The following is a 14,476-nucleotide window of genomic DNA, read 5'->3' on the forward strand; positions in this document are numbered from 1 at the left end:
TTTTGATTTTTCACAAAACTATTTACACAATAATTTAAGTAGAAGAACAACAAGACGACGAAAAACAAAAAGAACAAGAACAACAACAAGAAAAATAAGAAGAACAAGACCAAGAAGAAAGAGAACAAGAATAACAAGAAAAAGAACAAGAAAAACAAGACAAAGAACAAGAAGAACAAAGTGCTATGTGTTGCCATCATCGTATGTTTCTATACAATGATGAAATTTGTGCTCCACATCACATGTGAGATCCACCCAGGTGGAGCAGTGGGCAGCTATGCAAGCACTTTTAAAAGGCGTGCGGTGGCGTTCTGGACCCTCTGGAGGTGAGCAACAGACAAAGCACTGACCTCTGAATAAAGTGCACCACAGTGATCCAACGAGCAATGAAGGAGCAGAGAACTGTCTCAAAGAGCTTCATAGAAAGGATTGGTTGGGTTCGGTACCTCTGAGGCAGAAGTCTGTCGTGGGTCAGGTACCCAGGCTTGTGGACATCTTTGGAGAAGTCTTCATATTTGGCCTGGACAGCGTATGAAGCCAGCAGCACGGCGGTCTCTGGGGGACAGTAGTTCTCATCGTTCAGAATGGCCTCTTTGACCTGTTGGTGAGAAAAGACAAAAAAAAAAATCCATAAAATATTGAGCGAGCAGAATCATCCAGGAGCAGAGCTGAGAAAACACAAGGCTTTAATCATAAATAAATAATGATGGCATTGTTTATTATTTTGTTACCTGTAAGAAGAAAAGTCTCTGTGTGATGTCCTGGATTAATTCCTCCGAGACGTCTTCAGGGAAGAATTTGGCTCTGAACTTGAACTGCAGAGGGTTTTCCTTTTTCACATCTTGCTGGGTCACCTGAACGTAAACAAACAAACAAATAAATAAACATCCAACCATGAAGTTATTGGTAGACCAAGCTAAATGACAAGAACCACGCACATCAAAGTGCCCAGCTAGAACGCAGGAGATCAAATGAGACAATCTGAAGGAAAAGGAGTGAACACTGAAGGATTCTGGGTGATTAATTTACACCAGGTGAGACGTCTGATAACCTCACCTGGTGTAACACAAGGAGCCGAAAGTGAAAGTTTTTTATTTCCTGTTTGATTCTAACTTTAAAAATTAAAACAAAGCTGTAATTGATGGATCTCAGGACCCATCAGGGGAGAACTATGGCAAGCCAATTGAGTCTTTAACAGCTGCTGAAGATTTTCAGTCATCCAGGACATGGTAAATTCAAAAAAAGTTCAAGACAAAAATAATAAAGTATAATAAATAAAGTCCAGTTTTTGTCTTGAACTTTTTTGAATTTGTCATTATAGCCACGTTTACCTCTTACATGATACAACAGCATGCCATACTACTCTGCAGCTATCTAGCGTCTGAAAATGGCAGTGTTCAATATTTTAGTCAGAACGAATGAAAACGGTCATATCTCAGCCAAAAATTGTTTTATAAATATGGTAAAAAATCCATAAATAAGTCGCAGGGCAAGTAAATTATGCAAAAACTGCGACTTATTGGGCGAAAAATACGGTAAACATAAGTTTATTTCTTTTCGCTGTATAAATCGCACCTTTTTGCATAAATTTGCAAGTCCTGCGACTTATACACCAAAGCGAATAATATAAGTGTTTTCCCATATTTATGACCGAGATCTGACGATTTTGTTCATTCGCACATGGAAAATATTGAACATTACCATTTTCAGCCGCTAGAGGGCGCTTGACTAATATGGCAAGCTAAGCGTCTCATTAATAGGTAAAAGTGACTATTAATGAGACACTTGGCTTGCCAAACCAAACCACCTTCATCTCGCTCCAGAACTCCTGAAGCAAACGTCAACCAGTAAAGTGAATTTATTAAGGAAACGTTCAACTGAGACACACCTTTAATGTAATGTCGAGCAAACAATTGTTTTTAAGTGTTAATCTTGTTATATTCTTGTTAAAGTCCTCCCGTGCACACTCCCGCGGCCGCCATTTGGCAGCCAATCAATTTATGGCACAACACGATTCCGGGTCGTCAACGGTGACACATAATAGATGAGACTTGTACGGCGAAATGATTTATGTGTTTTTCCACTTTATTAAACATGTTTGGACTAAGGCAACTTACCGTATTTTCCGTCGTACGCGTCGCACCGCCATATAAGTCGCATCAGTCCATATATGTCTAATAAAGTGGAAAAAACCATAAATATGTCGCTTCGCCATATACGTCGCATCTATTACACCGCTGACAACCTGGAAATGTGTTGTGCCAAAAACCGATGGGTCACCAAATGGCAGCCACGGAAGCGTGCACGGGAGGAATTTAACAAGTTTAACACTTAAAAACAATTATTTGTTTGCTCGAAATTATAGTAAAGGTGTGTGTCAGTCTAACATTTGCTTAATAAATGCAGTTTAATGGTCAAATTAGCTGCATTTCGCCGTGGCAGGGCAGCTGGACTGACGGTCCAAACAGCAAACAGAACCAAGGTGGAGAGTCTATGGCAGGCCGATTGAGTCATTAAAAGCTTGTGAAGATTCTAAGTCATCCAGGACTTGGTAAATTAAAAACAATTCAAGAAAAAAGTATAAAGTAAAATATAATAAAGTCCAGTTGTTTTTGTCTTGAAATTTTTTGAATTTGTTATTATAACCATGTTTTCTCATTACATTATACAACAGTCAACAGAATGCCATACAGCTATTACTACTCTGCTGCCATCAAGTGTCTGAAAGTGGTACTGCACAATTTTTTTTCCAAGTCAGAATGAATGAAAACGGTTATATCTCGGCAAAAAAATGGTTTATAAATATGGGAAAAAAATCCATAAATATGTCGCTTCGGCCTATAAGTCGCAGGGCATGCAAATTATACAAAAAACTGTGACTTATGCAAAGAAAAATACGGTATACGGCGGTGCCACGGTGGAAAATACGGTAACTCAATTGAAGAAAATAAAAAGTTTACGCTGCGCAGTTTTTTGAATTATAACCAATTAATGTGCACAAACAATCACAGATTTTAGCCAAGACTGGTAAAAAATAAAGTTAAAATTACATAATACCAAATCACAAAATCTTATAAACAAACAAAATTCGACATCGACTGTCAGAAAGTGCAGGCTTCCCAGCATTTCACGAAAACAAAACTCCGAGTAAACCTTGAACTTCCAGGATGAGGCACGCGTAACTGTCAGAACTTCGTGTTAGGTGGAGAACAGAGCCACATTCACAGATAACAGGAAGTGCACGTGCACGCTGCAGTCATTCCTAATAAATAACTGGAGAAATGTAATTTCCTGTCAAAATGCAGCGGGGATGCTTTTTGCTGAACGCTGCAGCCGTTAAAGTGAGTTTCCCCTGATTTCCAGAGTTCTTGTGTATTTAACACGGGTCTGATCCTGGAGAGCACGCACAGGATGTGCCGATCAGCTGTTGGCGTACGTGCACAGCTGACTCGGTCATTTTCAAGTCTCCGCTGAAGCCCTGAACGTTAGAATCCTGACGGGCCTTAAAACACCTGAGTAACGACATTTCACAACGTTTCACTGGAACTCCATCAGTTTTCCCTTCAACCCCGGACTTAGCTCGTCTGAGACAACGCAACGGGAACGATCCTGACAAAAACGCTTTTAAGTGAAGCTATACAAGTCAGCGTTGGTGTGCTTTCACTCCAAGAATGTTTGTGGGGAATAAACCTGTGCGCATTTCATCACTTGCTACTTTTGTTAAAAAAAACCCAGAAGATTAAAGAGGAGATGCGTGGATGCCGTCAGAGAGGACATGAGGTCGTTGGAGTGAGGATACAGAGGACAGGAGGGTCTTTGCCTCAGTCCACGTGTTCCGTCTGCTTCAACGCATCTTCTGAATGGACCGAGGTGCGCCTCTGAAGAAGTAACCCAAAGCGCTGCAGCTCAGTAATGTGATGAACTTTCCTTTCCTCACTTGCTGTTGTGCAAGGCGGACACGTTTTCCTCCTCCTCCTGCTTATTTTGCTCTCCGTCTGTGCAGAGCTCCTATTTACACATCTTCCGAAACGAAAACTAGTGCCGTGGATCTGGTCAGCTGGACTTTCAACGCAATCGATAAAATCTTTTCAACAAAGCGACAGGGTCCTGGAGTTTTAAAAATGGCACGAAGGGGACATCCGTCACATTTCATGTCTTCATTGAATTCCCATTCATGGGTCCTGCTCTGACTTTTGGTATTGGCTGGCCATGTTTTCCTGGGAGGGTTGCAATAGACGGAAGCTTTGTCCCTAGTTACCACGTCCCAGGAGAAATTTGATAGTCGGCTCGTATCCGAGGCCAAATGGGGGAGTCAGATTCAGACAAGCCACAATTGTTGATTTTCTTTAAGCAGACAGTTTTTCCTTGTCAGCCTTGAGACCTGCTGGAACTTTCCCGATCCAAAATGACCAGATTTATGCGTATTTCACTCCACTGATCCGTGCCATGAGCATTCCTAAAGGTCGACCCCAACATGCTGGTGAGTCCTAAAAGCTGCAGGTGGCTTGCGATTCTCACAAATCGCCTCCATCTTACAGTTTAGCTCATAAACCAGCTGATTTTGAGTACTCGTAGCATGAACAAATCCTTCACACAGACTCGAAACTGCTACCAATGTCTTCTTCAAAAGCTGATAAAACAGAGCCCCGCTGATGCCAAAAAGCAGAACCCCTGCTGCAATGAATCCAAATGTATAAACTTCTTCAGCATCCTCCTGAGACAAAACAGAGAGACCCACCAGCTGCCAAACTCCCCACGGATCTCTGAAGTACCCTGCAGCGCGAGTCCCAGCCGGACAAGAGGGTTCTCCAGGACCCTGTCGTTTTGTTGAAAAGATTTTGTTGATTGCGTTGAAAGTCCAGCTCATCAGAGCCATAATATAATTTTTCGTTCGGGAGATGTGTACCAGGAGCTCCAAGACACACAGAGAGCAAAAGCAGGAGGAAGAGGAGAACAAGGGGAGGGAGAGGAGAAAGCGTCCGTCTTGAGCAAGAGCCAGAGGAGAATTTTTTTATTTTTTTTATTCTCCACATTCCTGCTGTTTTGATGCTTTTATTTCCTGCATTCAGCAAATGTCAGTTGTTCAAACTCAGCTCACATCAACAGTTCAGAGATGAAACATTTTCAACAGAAATCACTCACACTGCAAACCAACAAAGTCCATGCTCAATAATCCAGGTATACAATCCAACAATTTTCAGTCAGGTCATCTGGACAGTTTCTTTTATTGTGCTGAGGGCCAGCAATGGAGGAGGGGGCGTGCCAAAGACACCATCTTAGCACCAACAAAACTGGTTTGTTCCACTTTGGCGTAAGCTGTTGGGGGAAGAATCAGTTTTGTGTTGTGCGTTTCCTTGACTGATGAAGCCATCTGGATGGAAGGTGAAACGTTTCAGCACAAAAAAGAAACTGTCCAGATGACCTGACTGAAAATTGTTGCACCGTCACTGCATTTTAGCAGGAAATGACATTTCTCTAATAATCAGGGATTTATAAATAAATTAGTCATTAGTAAGAGTAATCACGTTACTTCTCATCTCCAACAATTCTCAGTATAGTAATGTTTAATGGTAAAAATCTTTATGTTACAAATAAATTAGAAAGTTTGCAACCTTTACAACAGTTATTTCTTTTATTAGTGTCTGGGCGCCGGTTATTAAAACATTGATATGGATTAACGTTGTTAACCTGCGACTCATCAGTTCGGGTTTTGTCGAGGTTTAACGGTGCTAAAACGTAAACAAAGCGAAGGGAGACGTACCTTTTTGTTGAGCTTGAGCCAGGTGGTGTAACCTTTACTGTCCACATACTGCAGGCCGAAGAACCACACCTCCCGCAGCCCCACCGTCTTCACCACCTGCGAGAAAAAGAGCTGTGGGTTTCACGCTGCAGCATAAATTAAACAATATTCTCGATTCTTTTTGAACAGATGAAACTGTGGGGACACAGGTGACCACGGTTAGCGTGGTGACATGGCGAGAAGGGATTAGCTGTGACCCATGAGGGTTTACGTCAGGTAAGCTCACCTGGTCAAAGAGCTGTTTTCCTGTGGTGTTAGGCTGGATGGCGAACTCCAGCTCTGCATCCATGGTGGTTACACGAACATTAATCTAAACAAAACAAACAAGTTTAAAAACAAACAAAGCCATCATTTATTTCATTTAGAGCCCCGCGCTCTCGATCAAAGTGAAACTCTTCCCGAATTACAAAAATTTGAGCTGTGTTGCTGTAAAGTTTGAACATTTATAAACTTATTAATTCATATTACCGCACAGTTATTGCCACACTTTCATAGTTTACGTGCTTAACGTTGGCGCTCAATCTCACAACAGCTGACATGTTCATACAGAGCTCTGCATTCACAAATTGTACAATAACTTCAATTGTTCAGATTGCATAATGACCTTGCTACATGTGATTAAAAAATAGATATATGGCACTTTTTCAATGCCCCAGCTGCCCTAAAACAGAAAGGTTTACAGGTGCTGGTCATAAAATTAGAATATCATGAAAAAGTTGATTTATTTCAGTAATTTCATTCAAAAAGTGAAACTTGTATATTATATTCATTCATTACACACAGACTGATATATTTCAATGTTTATTTCTTTTAATGTTGATGATTATAACTGACAACTAATGAAAACCCCAAAATTCTGTATCTCTGAAATTAGAATATTGTGAAAAGGTTCATTATTTAATATACCTAGTGTCACAGTCTAATCAGCTAATTAACTCAAAACACCTGCAAAGGCCTTTAAATGGTCTCAGTCTAGTTCTGTAGCTACACAATCATAGGGAAGACTGCTGACTTGACAGTTGTCCAAAAGACATCCAGTGACACAATGCACAAGGAGGACAAGACACAAAAGTTAATTGCTAAAGAGGCTGGCTGTTCATAGAGCTCTGTGTCCAAGCACATTAACAGAGAGGTGAAGGGAAGGAAACGATGTGGTAGAAAAAAAAGTGTACAAGCAACAGGGATAACTGCACCCTGGAGAGGATGGTGAAACAAAACCCATTCCAAAATGTGGGGGAGATTCACAAAGAGTGGACTGCAGCTGGAGTCAGTGCTTCAAGAACCACCACACACAGACGTATGCAAGACAAAGGTTTCAGCTGTAGTATTCCTTGTATCAAGCCACTCTTGAACAAGAGAAGTGTCAGAAGTGTCTCACCTGGGACTGCTGCTGAGTGGTCCAAAGTTATGTTCTATGATGAAAGTAAATTTTGCATTTCCTTTGGAAATCAAGGTCCCAGAGTCTGGAGGAAGAGAGGAGAGGCACAGAATCCACGTTGCTTGAGGTCCAGTGTCAAGTTTCCACAGTGATGGTTTGGGGTACCATGCCATCTGCTGGTGTTGGTCCACTGTGTTTCCCAAGGTCCAAGGTCAACGCAGCCGTCTACCAGGAAGTTTTAGAGACTTCCTGCTTCCTGCTGCTGACCAACTTTATGGAGATGTAGATTTCATTTTCCAGCAGGACTTGGCACCTGCACACAGTGCCAAAGCTACCAGTACCTGGTTTAAGGATCATGGTATCCCTGTTCTTAATTGACCAGCAAACTCACCTGACCTTAACCTCATAGAAAATCTATGAAGTATTGTGACGAGGAAGATGTGATACACCAGACCCAACAATTCAGAAGAGCTGAAGGCCACTATCAGAGCAACCTGGACTCTCAGAACATCTGAGCAGTGACACAGACTGATGGACTCCATGCTACGCCGCATTGCTGCAGTAATCCAGGCAAAAGGAGCAACAACTAAGTACTGAGTGCTGCACATGCTCATATTTTTCAGTTGCCCAACCTTTCTAAAAACCTTTTTTTTTATTTTTTTATTGGTCTTAAATAACGTTCTAATTTTCTAAGATACTGAATTTGGGGTTTTCATTAGTTGTCAGTTATAATCATCAACATTAAAATAAATAAACATTTGAAATAGTCTGTGTGTAACGAATGAATATAATATACAAGTTTCTCTTTTTGAATGGAATTACTGAAATAAATCACTTTTCATGAAATTCTGATTTTATGACCAGCACCTGTACAGTAAAGACCACAGGTGTGAAACTCCAGGCCTCGAGGGCCGGAGTCCTGCAACTTTTAGATGCGTCTCTGATGCCGCACAGCTGAATCAAATAAGGAGGTCATTAGCAGGACTTTGGAGAACTTGACTGCACTGAGAAGCTAATTCAGTCATATGATTCAGGTGTGTGGCATCAGAGACTCATCTAAAAGTTGCAGGACTCCGGCCCTTGAGGCCTGGTGTTTGACACCCCTGCTTAAGACAGATGAGTGAAATCACCTCCATCCGATCCGACTTTAAAAAGCACAGTAATAAGATGATGAGCGTTTGTCAAAGGCCAAAGACGTGTGCAGGGTGGAGCGGAGCGTAAAAACCAGCCACTGGCTGGGCCTCGCAGCAGCTGATGGCACACAACAAGGCAGGGCTGACCTCAGAGGCATCCTTCCTCCTACACCTACATGCTAACAAAGTATTTATTGCCTTGGTAGTCGTGGTGACGGCGTAAGAACAGGAATTGGGGGGAGGGGGGTGCGTGCACAACAGAAAGGAAGGTGAAAAGAAAACTAGTTCAAAGTGCAAAAAATACCACGAAGCAATTGTGTCAAAAGAGAAAAACTGCAAGAAAGACTGAAAGTGTGTGCAACAGGAAGCGAGACATGTGAGGGAACTCCCTCTGAGAAGAAGTTGCACTGAAGTTGCTGTAAAAATCAACCATGAGGAGGGACTGGAAACGAGAGAGAACAAACCTGAGGCAGTCAAACTGCTTATTTTGCCGTTTTCTCTCCCTCTGCAGTCATTTTTTACTCATTCTTCTGCTTTTGACTCTCGTGGTTTATCTGACATTTCCTGCACTGATGACTAATAAGTCATAAAACACCAGCAACCCCAAATCTGAGGCCATGGTCCTCAGTCGGAAAAGGGTGGATCGCTCTCTTTACCTCACTTATGGTCAGGAACTCTGGGTAGTGACCGAAACAATGAGATTGTGGATACAGGTGGTTGAAATGAGTTTCCTCTGCAGAGTAGCTGGACTCTCCTCAGAGTAGAACCGCTGCTCCTCCACGTCCAGAGGAGCCAGTTGAGGTGGTTCATCTGGTAAGGATGCTTCCTGGGCGCCTCCTTAGGGAGGTGCTTCGGGCATGTCCAACTGGGAGGAGAGCCCGGGGAAGACCCAGGACATGCTGGAGAGACTACGTCCCTCGGTTGGCCTGGGAACACCTCGGGGGTCCTCCCAGAAGAGCTGGCTGTGGAAAGATGTCTGGAAGCTGCTGCCTGGCTTCGGAATAATCTGAAAATAATGGATGGATGGATGGAAGAGAAGCAAAATACTGTATGTGAACAGAAGGGTGAGAAGAACCCTGGCTGGAAGACGTCCATACTGGTGCTATGGGTTGGAGGAGCTTCCCAGAAGTTCTGCGCTCCAGTTTCTCATGGAGTAAGAAACGTTCGTGCAGACCAAAACGTCTCGCAGCTACGTGGGCTAGAAGACTTCTTCATCAGCTCAACGAGACAAAACTGGAGCTGATCTTGAATGACTGTTTTCTACACGTGAACAACAAAGTGACTCTTGGTGTGTTTAAGACTAAATCTTTTTTTTTTTTTTTTACAACAAAATCTAACCAACTTAACCGAAAAAAAAAGACGACTTTTGTTTTAAGATATAATCTGTGGTACCACCAACAACAAGCACGAGGTCCTTCCTGTCTTGCTAGCTTTGCTAAGATGTGAATATGTAAATACGGACAAGCTTGTGGATGACTCATACTCCAACTGTAAAGTTTACAGTAAACGTATAAAACAAAGCGCTGCTGCGACAAGTTCAAAAGACCAAAACAGAAAGATCACATTCCCTCTGCAGCCGAGTTTCTCCTTTCAAACGTTCCATCGCAACGTAGTTTATCCATTTATAAATATGCAAAGAAAAAGAAAACCTACACGCATATTTGTTGATAATGTTTGCATTCAGAGGCCATGTTTCTTCCAGGGAGTAAACGCATTTTAGCACGGTTTTTATTACGCTTATACAAAACATTACGCAATAATTGTAAATGTTGAAACCAGTCCCGAGGTTCATTTGATATGTGATGAGGAAAACAGTCCAAACTGATTTAGTGTGGTGCACACAACAGACACTTCATAAAAAAAAATTAAAAAAAACATTTTCATGGTTCAACAGATGAGCGGTGTTGATTTTAAGACGACCTGCCTCGGTGGCTTGGAGACAGGAATAGTTCTGGAGAGTTGTGCTGAGCTGAGATTTTAAAGTGAGCGGACTTGGCTGAGTGTTCCCCTCTGAGTGGGGCCCTGCTGCCCTCAGCGATCGCTCTGAAAGAGCGAGCCCTGTGCTCCAAGTTCGTGTGCCAAAACACAGGAAACCCACAGGGTGGGAAGACGAGTCCTGTTTGGACCAGACGGTCAGTTAATCCTCGATGTCCTGCAGACAGAGGGGGAGGAGACGACCAACAACAACAGCACGTCCACCGATGCTGCTAATCACACAACTGAGACATCTTGACAGAGGGACACTTACGAGACTGTCTTTAAGACACTCTCTGTCTGAAGGCGCTCAAAACTCTAGCCGAGGATCTTGGAGCTAAAAAAAAACCAGATGTACTGTAGAGTTGTCACTTGTGTTTTTATTTACAGCAACTGAACCACACGGGAAGGCCATGCAAAAAAACTAAACGTGGAATATTTGAGTAAAAAACATTTTGTCGTTCATCCAAAAGACATTTCCAGTGTCTAATGAAAAACACCTAATTTCACCAAAAACGTTTTTCTCCTCATTTCATTCAGTGCCCAACAGATTTATTGGTAGAGCTGATATAGGCGTTTGGATCATATTAATATCTGTCATAATAATAATAATGTCATTGTCCTAATACGCCCTGGATATAAACACTGGGAACAAGCCATGTCCTTATTCGCACGAGGCGTAATTGTACAATGTATCCAGCAGAGGGCGCATGAAAACTACTTTCAAGTCATGGCTGTTCGCTTAAGTTTCACTTTCAGCACAGCCGAAGCAGAGAGAAATACTGTGTATTTTGCTGAACAGAACATGGTAAGTTTATTTTAACCGATCTGTAAAACCAACAATAAATTCTCTTCAATTCTCCAACCTGCTCGTCATTCGCTACGTGCCTTTCAAGTTAGCAAGCTAACGTTTAGATAACCTAGCATAGGCTATTGCCTTGTAAAACTTTATCCAGAACAATAAATCTAACGTAGAGGTAAAATAGATATCAGTGTTAGTAACGTTATTTTTCTTGTCCTTGATGAAATGCGTTGTCTGAAATCTTTACTTCTCTGCAAAGAAAACAAACGAACACCGCAGTCAACACTAATTAGGCCTTCACCATACGTGACTGACTGTTGAAACGATGAACAGGGAAGGGTGTTTCTTTGTTTAATTTATATTTTTGAAACACACTTGATAATTTTATGGTGAATAGTGGAGGATAGAAAATGTGAACGCACGTTAGGAAGACTGTTTTTATGACCAGTGCACCACTTGTAAACCTACTGTGGGACTACGTATAGCCTTGATCTGATTAGCTTAGCTTCATGGTTGCTAACAGCTGAACTAAATAAACCTTGCCCCACTCGCTGTTTACTTGGATTTTTGGGGGATGGACAAAGCTAATAAAATTTCCAGCCATTGTTGTCGGCGGTCGCCTACCCACCCAGTATCGGCATTGGCGATAGACAAACTTTCCATGTCGGGTGGGCTCTATTAGAAAGACCGTGTCAAGTGTTAAAACAGGTTTAATGTTTAGTTCTTATGCTTGTTTTAATCTTAGTTTATTTCAGTGTTATTTTTATTGTACAGCACTTTGTGATTTGATTTTATGTCTGTGATAAGCGCTCTAAAAATAAACTTAACTTACTTAAGCAGCTGTTAAATTCTTTGGGGTGGACAAAGCTAAAAAAAAGAAATTTCAGCCACGATATGAGTTATTAGCCTTCCCCTCCTATTATCGGTATCAATCATAGCCAAAATTTCAATATCGGTCAGGCTTTAATAATTTCATTCTTACTAGGCCTATCACGATAAACAATAAATCAATTAATCGCATAATAAATGAAAATTATCAACCTCATTTTCATTTATCGGCTTTATCGTTTCTTCGTGTCTCTCTCTTTCTACTGAAGACACTGGACGACAAAAGGATCAACTCTGGTGCTCCTAACTGGCCCCTCCCTTTCTCTGTTCTCTTTAAAATCCGTTTTGAACCGTCAGACTGAAGAAGTCCTTTGGATTAAAGCTGAAACAAAAAAGAATCCACCCAGAAGACCTGACTTAACCTTGTTAGATGCATCTACCTGGATTATTGAGCGTGCATCAGGACAGTACACAGGATTATTTCTTATTTCTACCACCAATAGTTTGCCGTTAGAAACAAGGCAGTAAAAGCTGTCTATGCATTAAATGCTTTTGAAGTGCCTTGTCTAAGAGTTTCTGTTATGTACCGTCTTTGTAAGAGGTCTTTAACAAAATATGTCAACAACAAACGTGTTACAGACGAGGCTGGTTCAAAGTAAAGTTGGCAACATTTTGACTTCGTTTGGACTTGTCATGCAAATTTCTAAAATGCCATCTCCAAAAAGCGGCTGAATTTGAATAATCCAGATGGTAAATTTTTAGCCATCGTGGGGTTGAATTTAAAGTTTACAAACTGCTTTGGAGCAGATTTTAAACCATCAGAATTTGCATCGTGAATTGTGATAAAACCCACAACACAACGTGTGTCTGGTCAAGGTGTTTGCAGCGCGTTAGTGATTCTTATTAATAAATATCTCTCCACTACAATCTTCTGGTGCATTTATATGAAGAATAAAAAAAATTTAAAAAAAAACAGAACAAGTGCCGTAAAACAAAATTCCCCCGTCTTGATTTGGAGGATGTCATTGTAGAAGTTTTCTAAATAGAACGCTACATTTTGGCTGCAAAGATGAGTTTTTACTCGGATTTGCCTCGTTAAATGTGCAGCTTATTAGTCGGTCTAAGGAGCTTTGCTAAGAGAAAGACACACACGTGCGCGCACGCACACACTTCAGTCAGAGCTGCTAATCTGAGCTGCCAGCCGCTGTCTGTCCCTCTGATTAAACCCTTCTCTGAATGGGAACGTTTGCAGGGAAACCAGAGTGAGAACAAAGAAGAATCCCCACCGCTGAGAAACGTAAACATTCTTCATTTGTAACCATTTTATAAAACGTATGGAAACCCTAAAATTATTGTTACATTTAAGTGTTGACCTTTACACTAGCGTCACATTCAACCATTCACGTCCAACTTCATGCTCATCCTTCAGACTGCTTCCTTCCCGGACATTCAGTTGCCCGGCGATTTCTTCTTCTGTCCACAAACTGTCCTTTCACTTCCACAGAACCAGGATGTTGACATAAAGTGGGCCCCCAAAGTGCACGGCAAGCCCCGTCCCGGGCAAACAGGAAGAGAGTCTCAAACTAGACGAGGCAGAGCGGTCCAGATCGCCTCATAAATCCTCGGCCCTCCACCCCGGAGCGCTCCGAGCTGAGGGATACGCCGTACCGGTCAATAAACAGTGATTCAGATGCAACGTTCAAATATTCCCCCTGGACATATTTTCAAAAAACCAAGTTTTTTTTTTTATTTGCTTAGAAACACTTTATATAATTCAAGTCCTCTCTAACTTAGTCAACTGTTTTTATATTTTTTGGCACGTTGGCTGACGTATTACAGTGCGGCCATGCTAAACAAGCCGACAGTGAAACTATGAAGTGGAAAAAAAAAAAAAAAGCCTTAGACTCCCTCAGAACCAAACAGCCGTGCAGCAGTCTGAACATCTGTCCATGACCACCGTGTCCTTGCGTTTTAAAATAAGCCTCGACAAACTACAAGTCTCAGCTACTTCAAGTAAAACGGTGACGATGAGCACATTTTCTGTCAAGACCTGGTTTGTTGCAAGGAGCCATTTTGGACTGGGCGGTGACTCCAGGGAGAAGAACGGGAAGCGGGGGATTAAACCACCAACGGTCCCGTTATCGAACCGTCCTCAAACCCACGATCCAACCATCGACCAAACGAGAAATCAACGGTGCGCTCAACTTGCAGCTGATAATGTTCATGAAGCAGTCTCACTGTCGTCATCTCGTTTTCTTATGGACCATTCTCGTCCCTCAGTTTTCAACAAATCATGAATCAAAACGTTCGGCTCTTTCAGGACAATCCTGCTGTGACTTCTGGTATTGGTGCAGCTTTAGCTTTTTGAAATATATAGCCTTTTCTTCTACCATTTTTATCTCATAGAAAATTAATTGATCTCTTTACATCTTTCAAATCTTTAGATGTGTTTACAACCTTTTACCGCTCCTTTCACATTTTGTTCTTTCAGCTTCCTTCAGCACATTCACACTTTTTCAGCTACTTTCAGCTGTTTTGTGTTCCCTTCAGATTCCTTCTGC

The 14,476-nt window shown here is 41.8% G+C and overlaps 1 protein-coding gene across 1 annotated transcript in view; it reads right to left on the minus strand.

Moving 5' to 3' along the window:
* Nucleotides 1-14,476, minus strand: part of LOC119428831 (radixin) — a 31,080-nt gene that overhangs the window by 10,407 nt on the left and 6,197 nt on the right. The window contains exons 3-6 of the mRNA XM_037696520.1: nt 6,027-6,110; nt 5,762-5,857; nt 732-854; nt 447-598 (exon numbers count right to left, since the gene is read on the minus strand). Coding sequence (XP_037552448.1) covers nt 447-598; nt 732-854; nt 5,762-5,857; nt 6,027-6,110 — 455 coding nt within the window. The remainder of the gene's footprint in view (nt 1-446; nt 599-731; nt 855-5,761; nt 5,858-6,026; nt 6,111-14,476) is intronic.

Source organism: Nematolebias whitei, chromosome 23 (assembly GCF_014905685.2).
Source record: "Nematolebias whitei isolate Nwh7 chromosome 23, NemWhi1, whole genome shotgun sequence".
Classification (NCBI taxonomy): domain Eukaryota; kingdom Metazoa; phylum Chordata; class Actinopteri; order Cyprinodontiformes; family Rivulidae; genus Nematolebias; species Nematolebias whitei.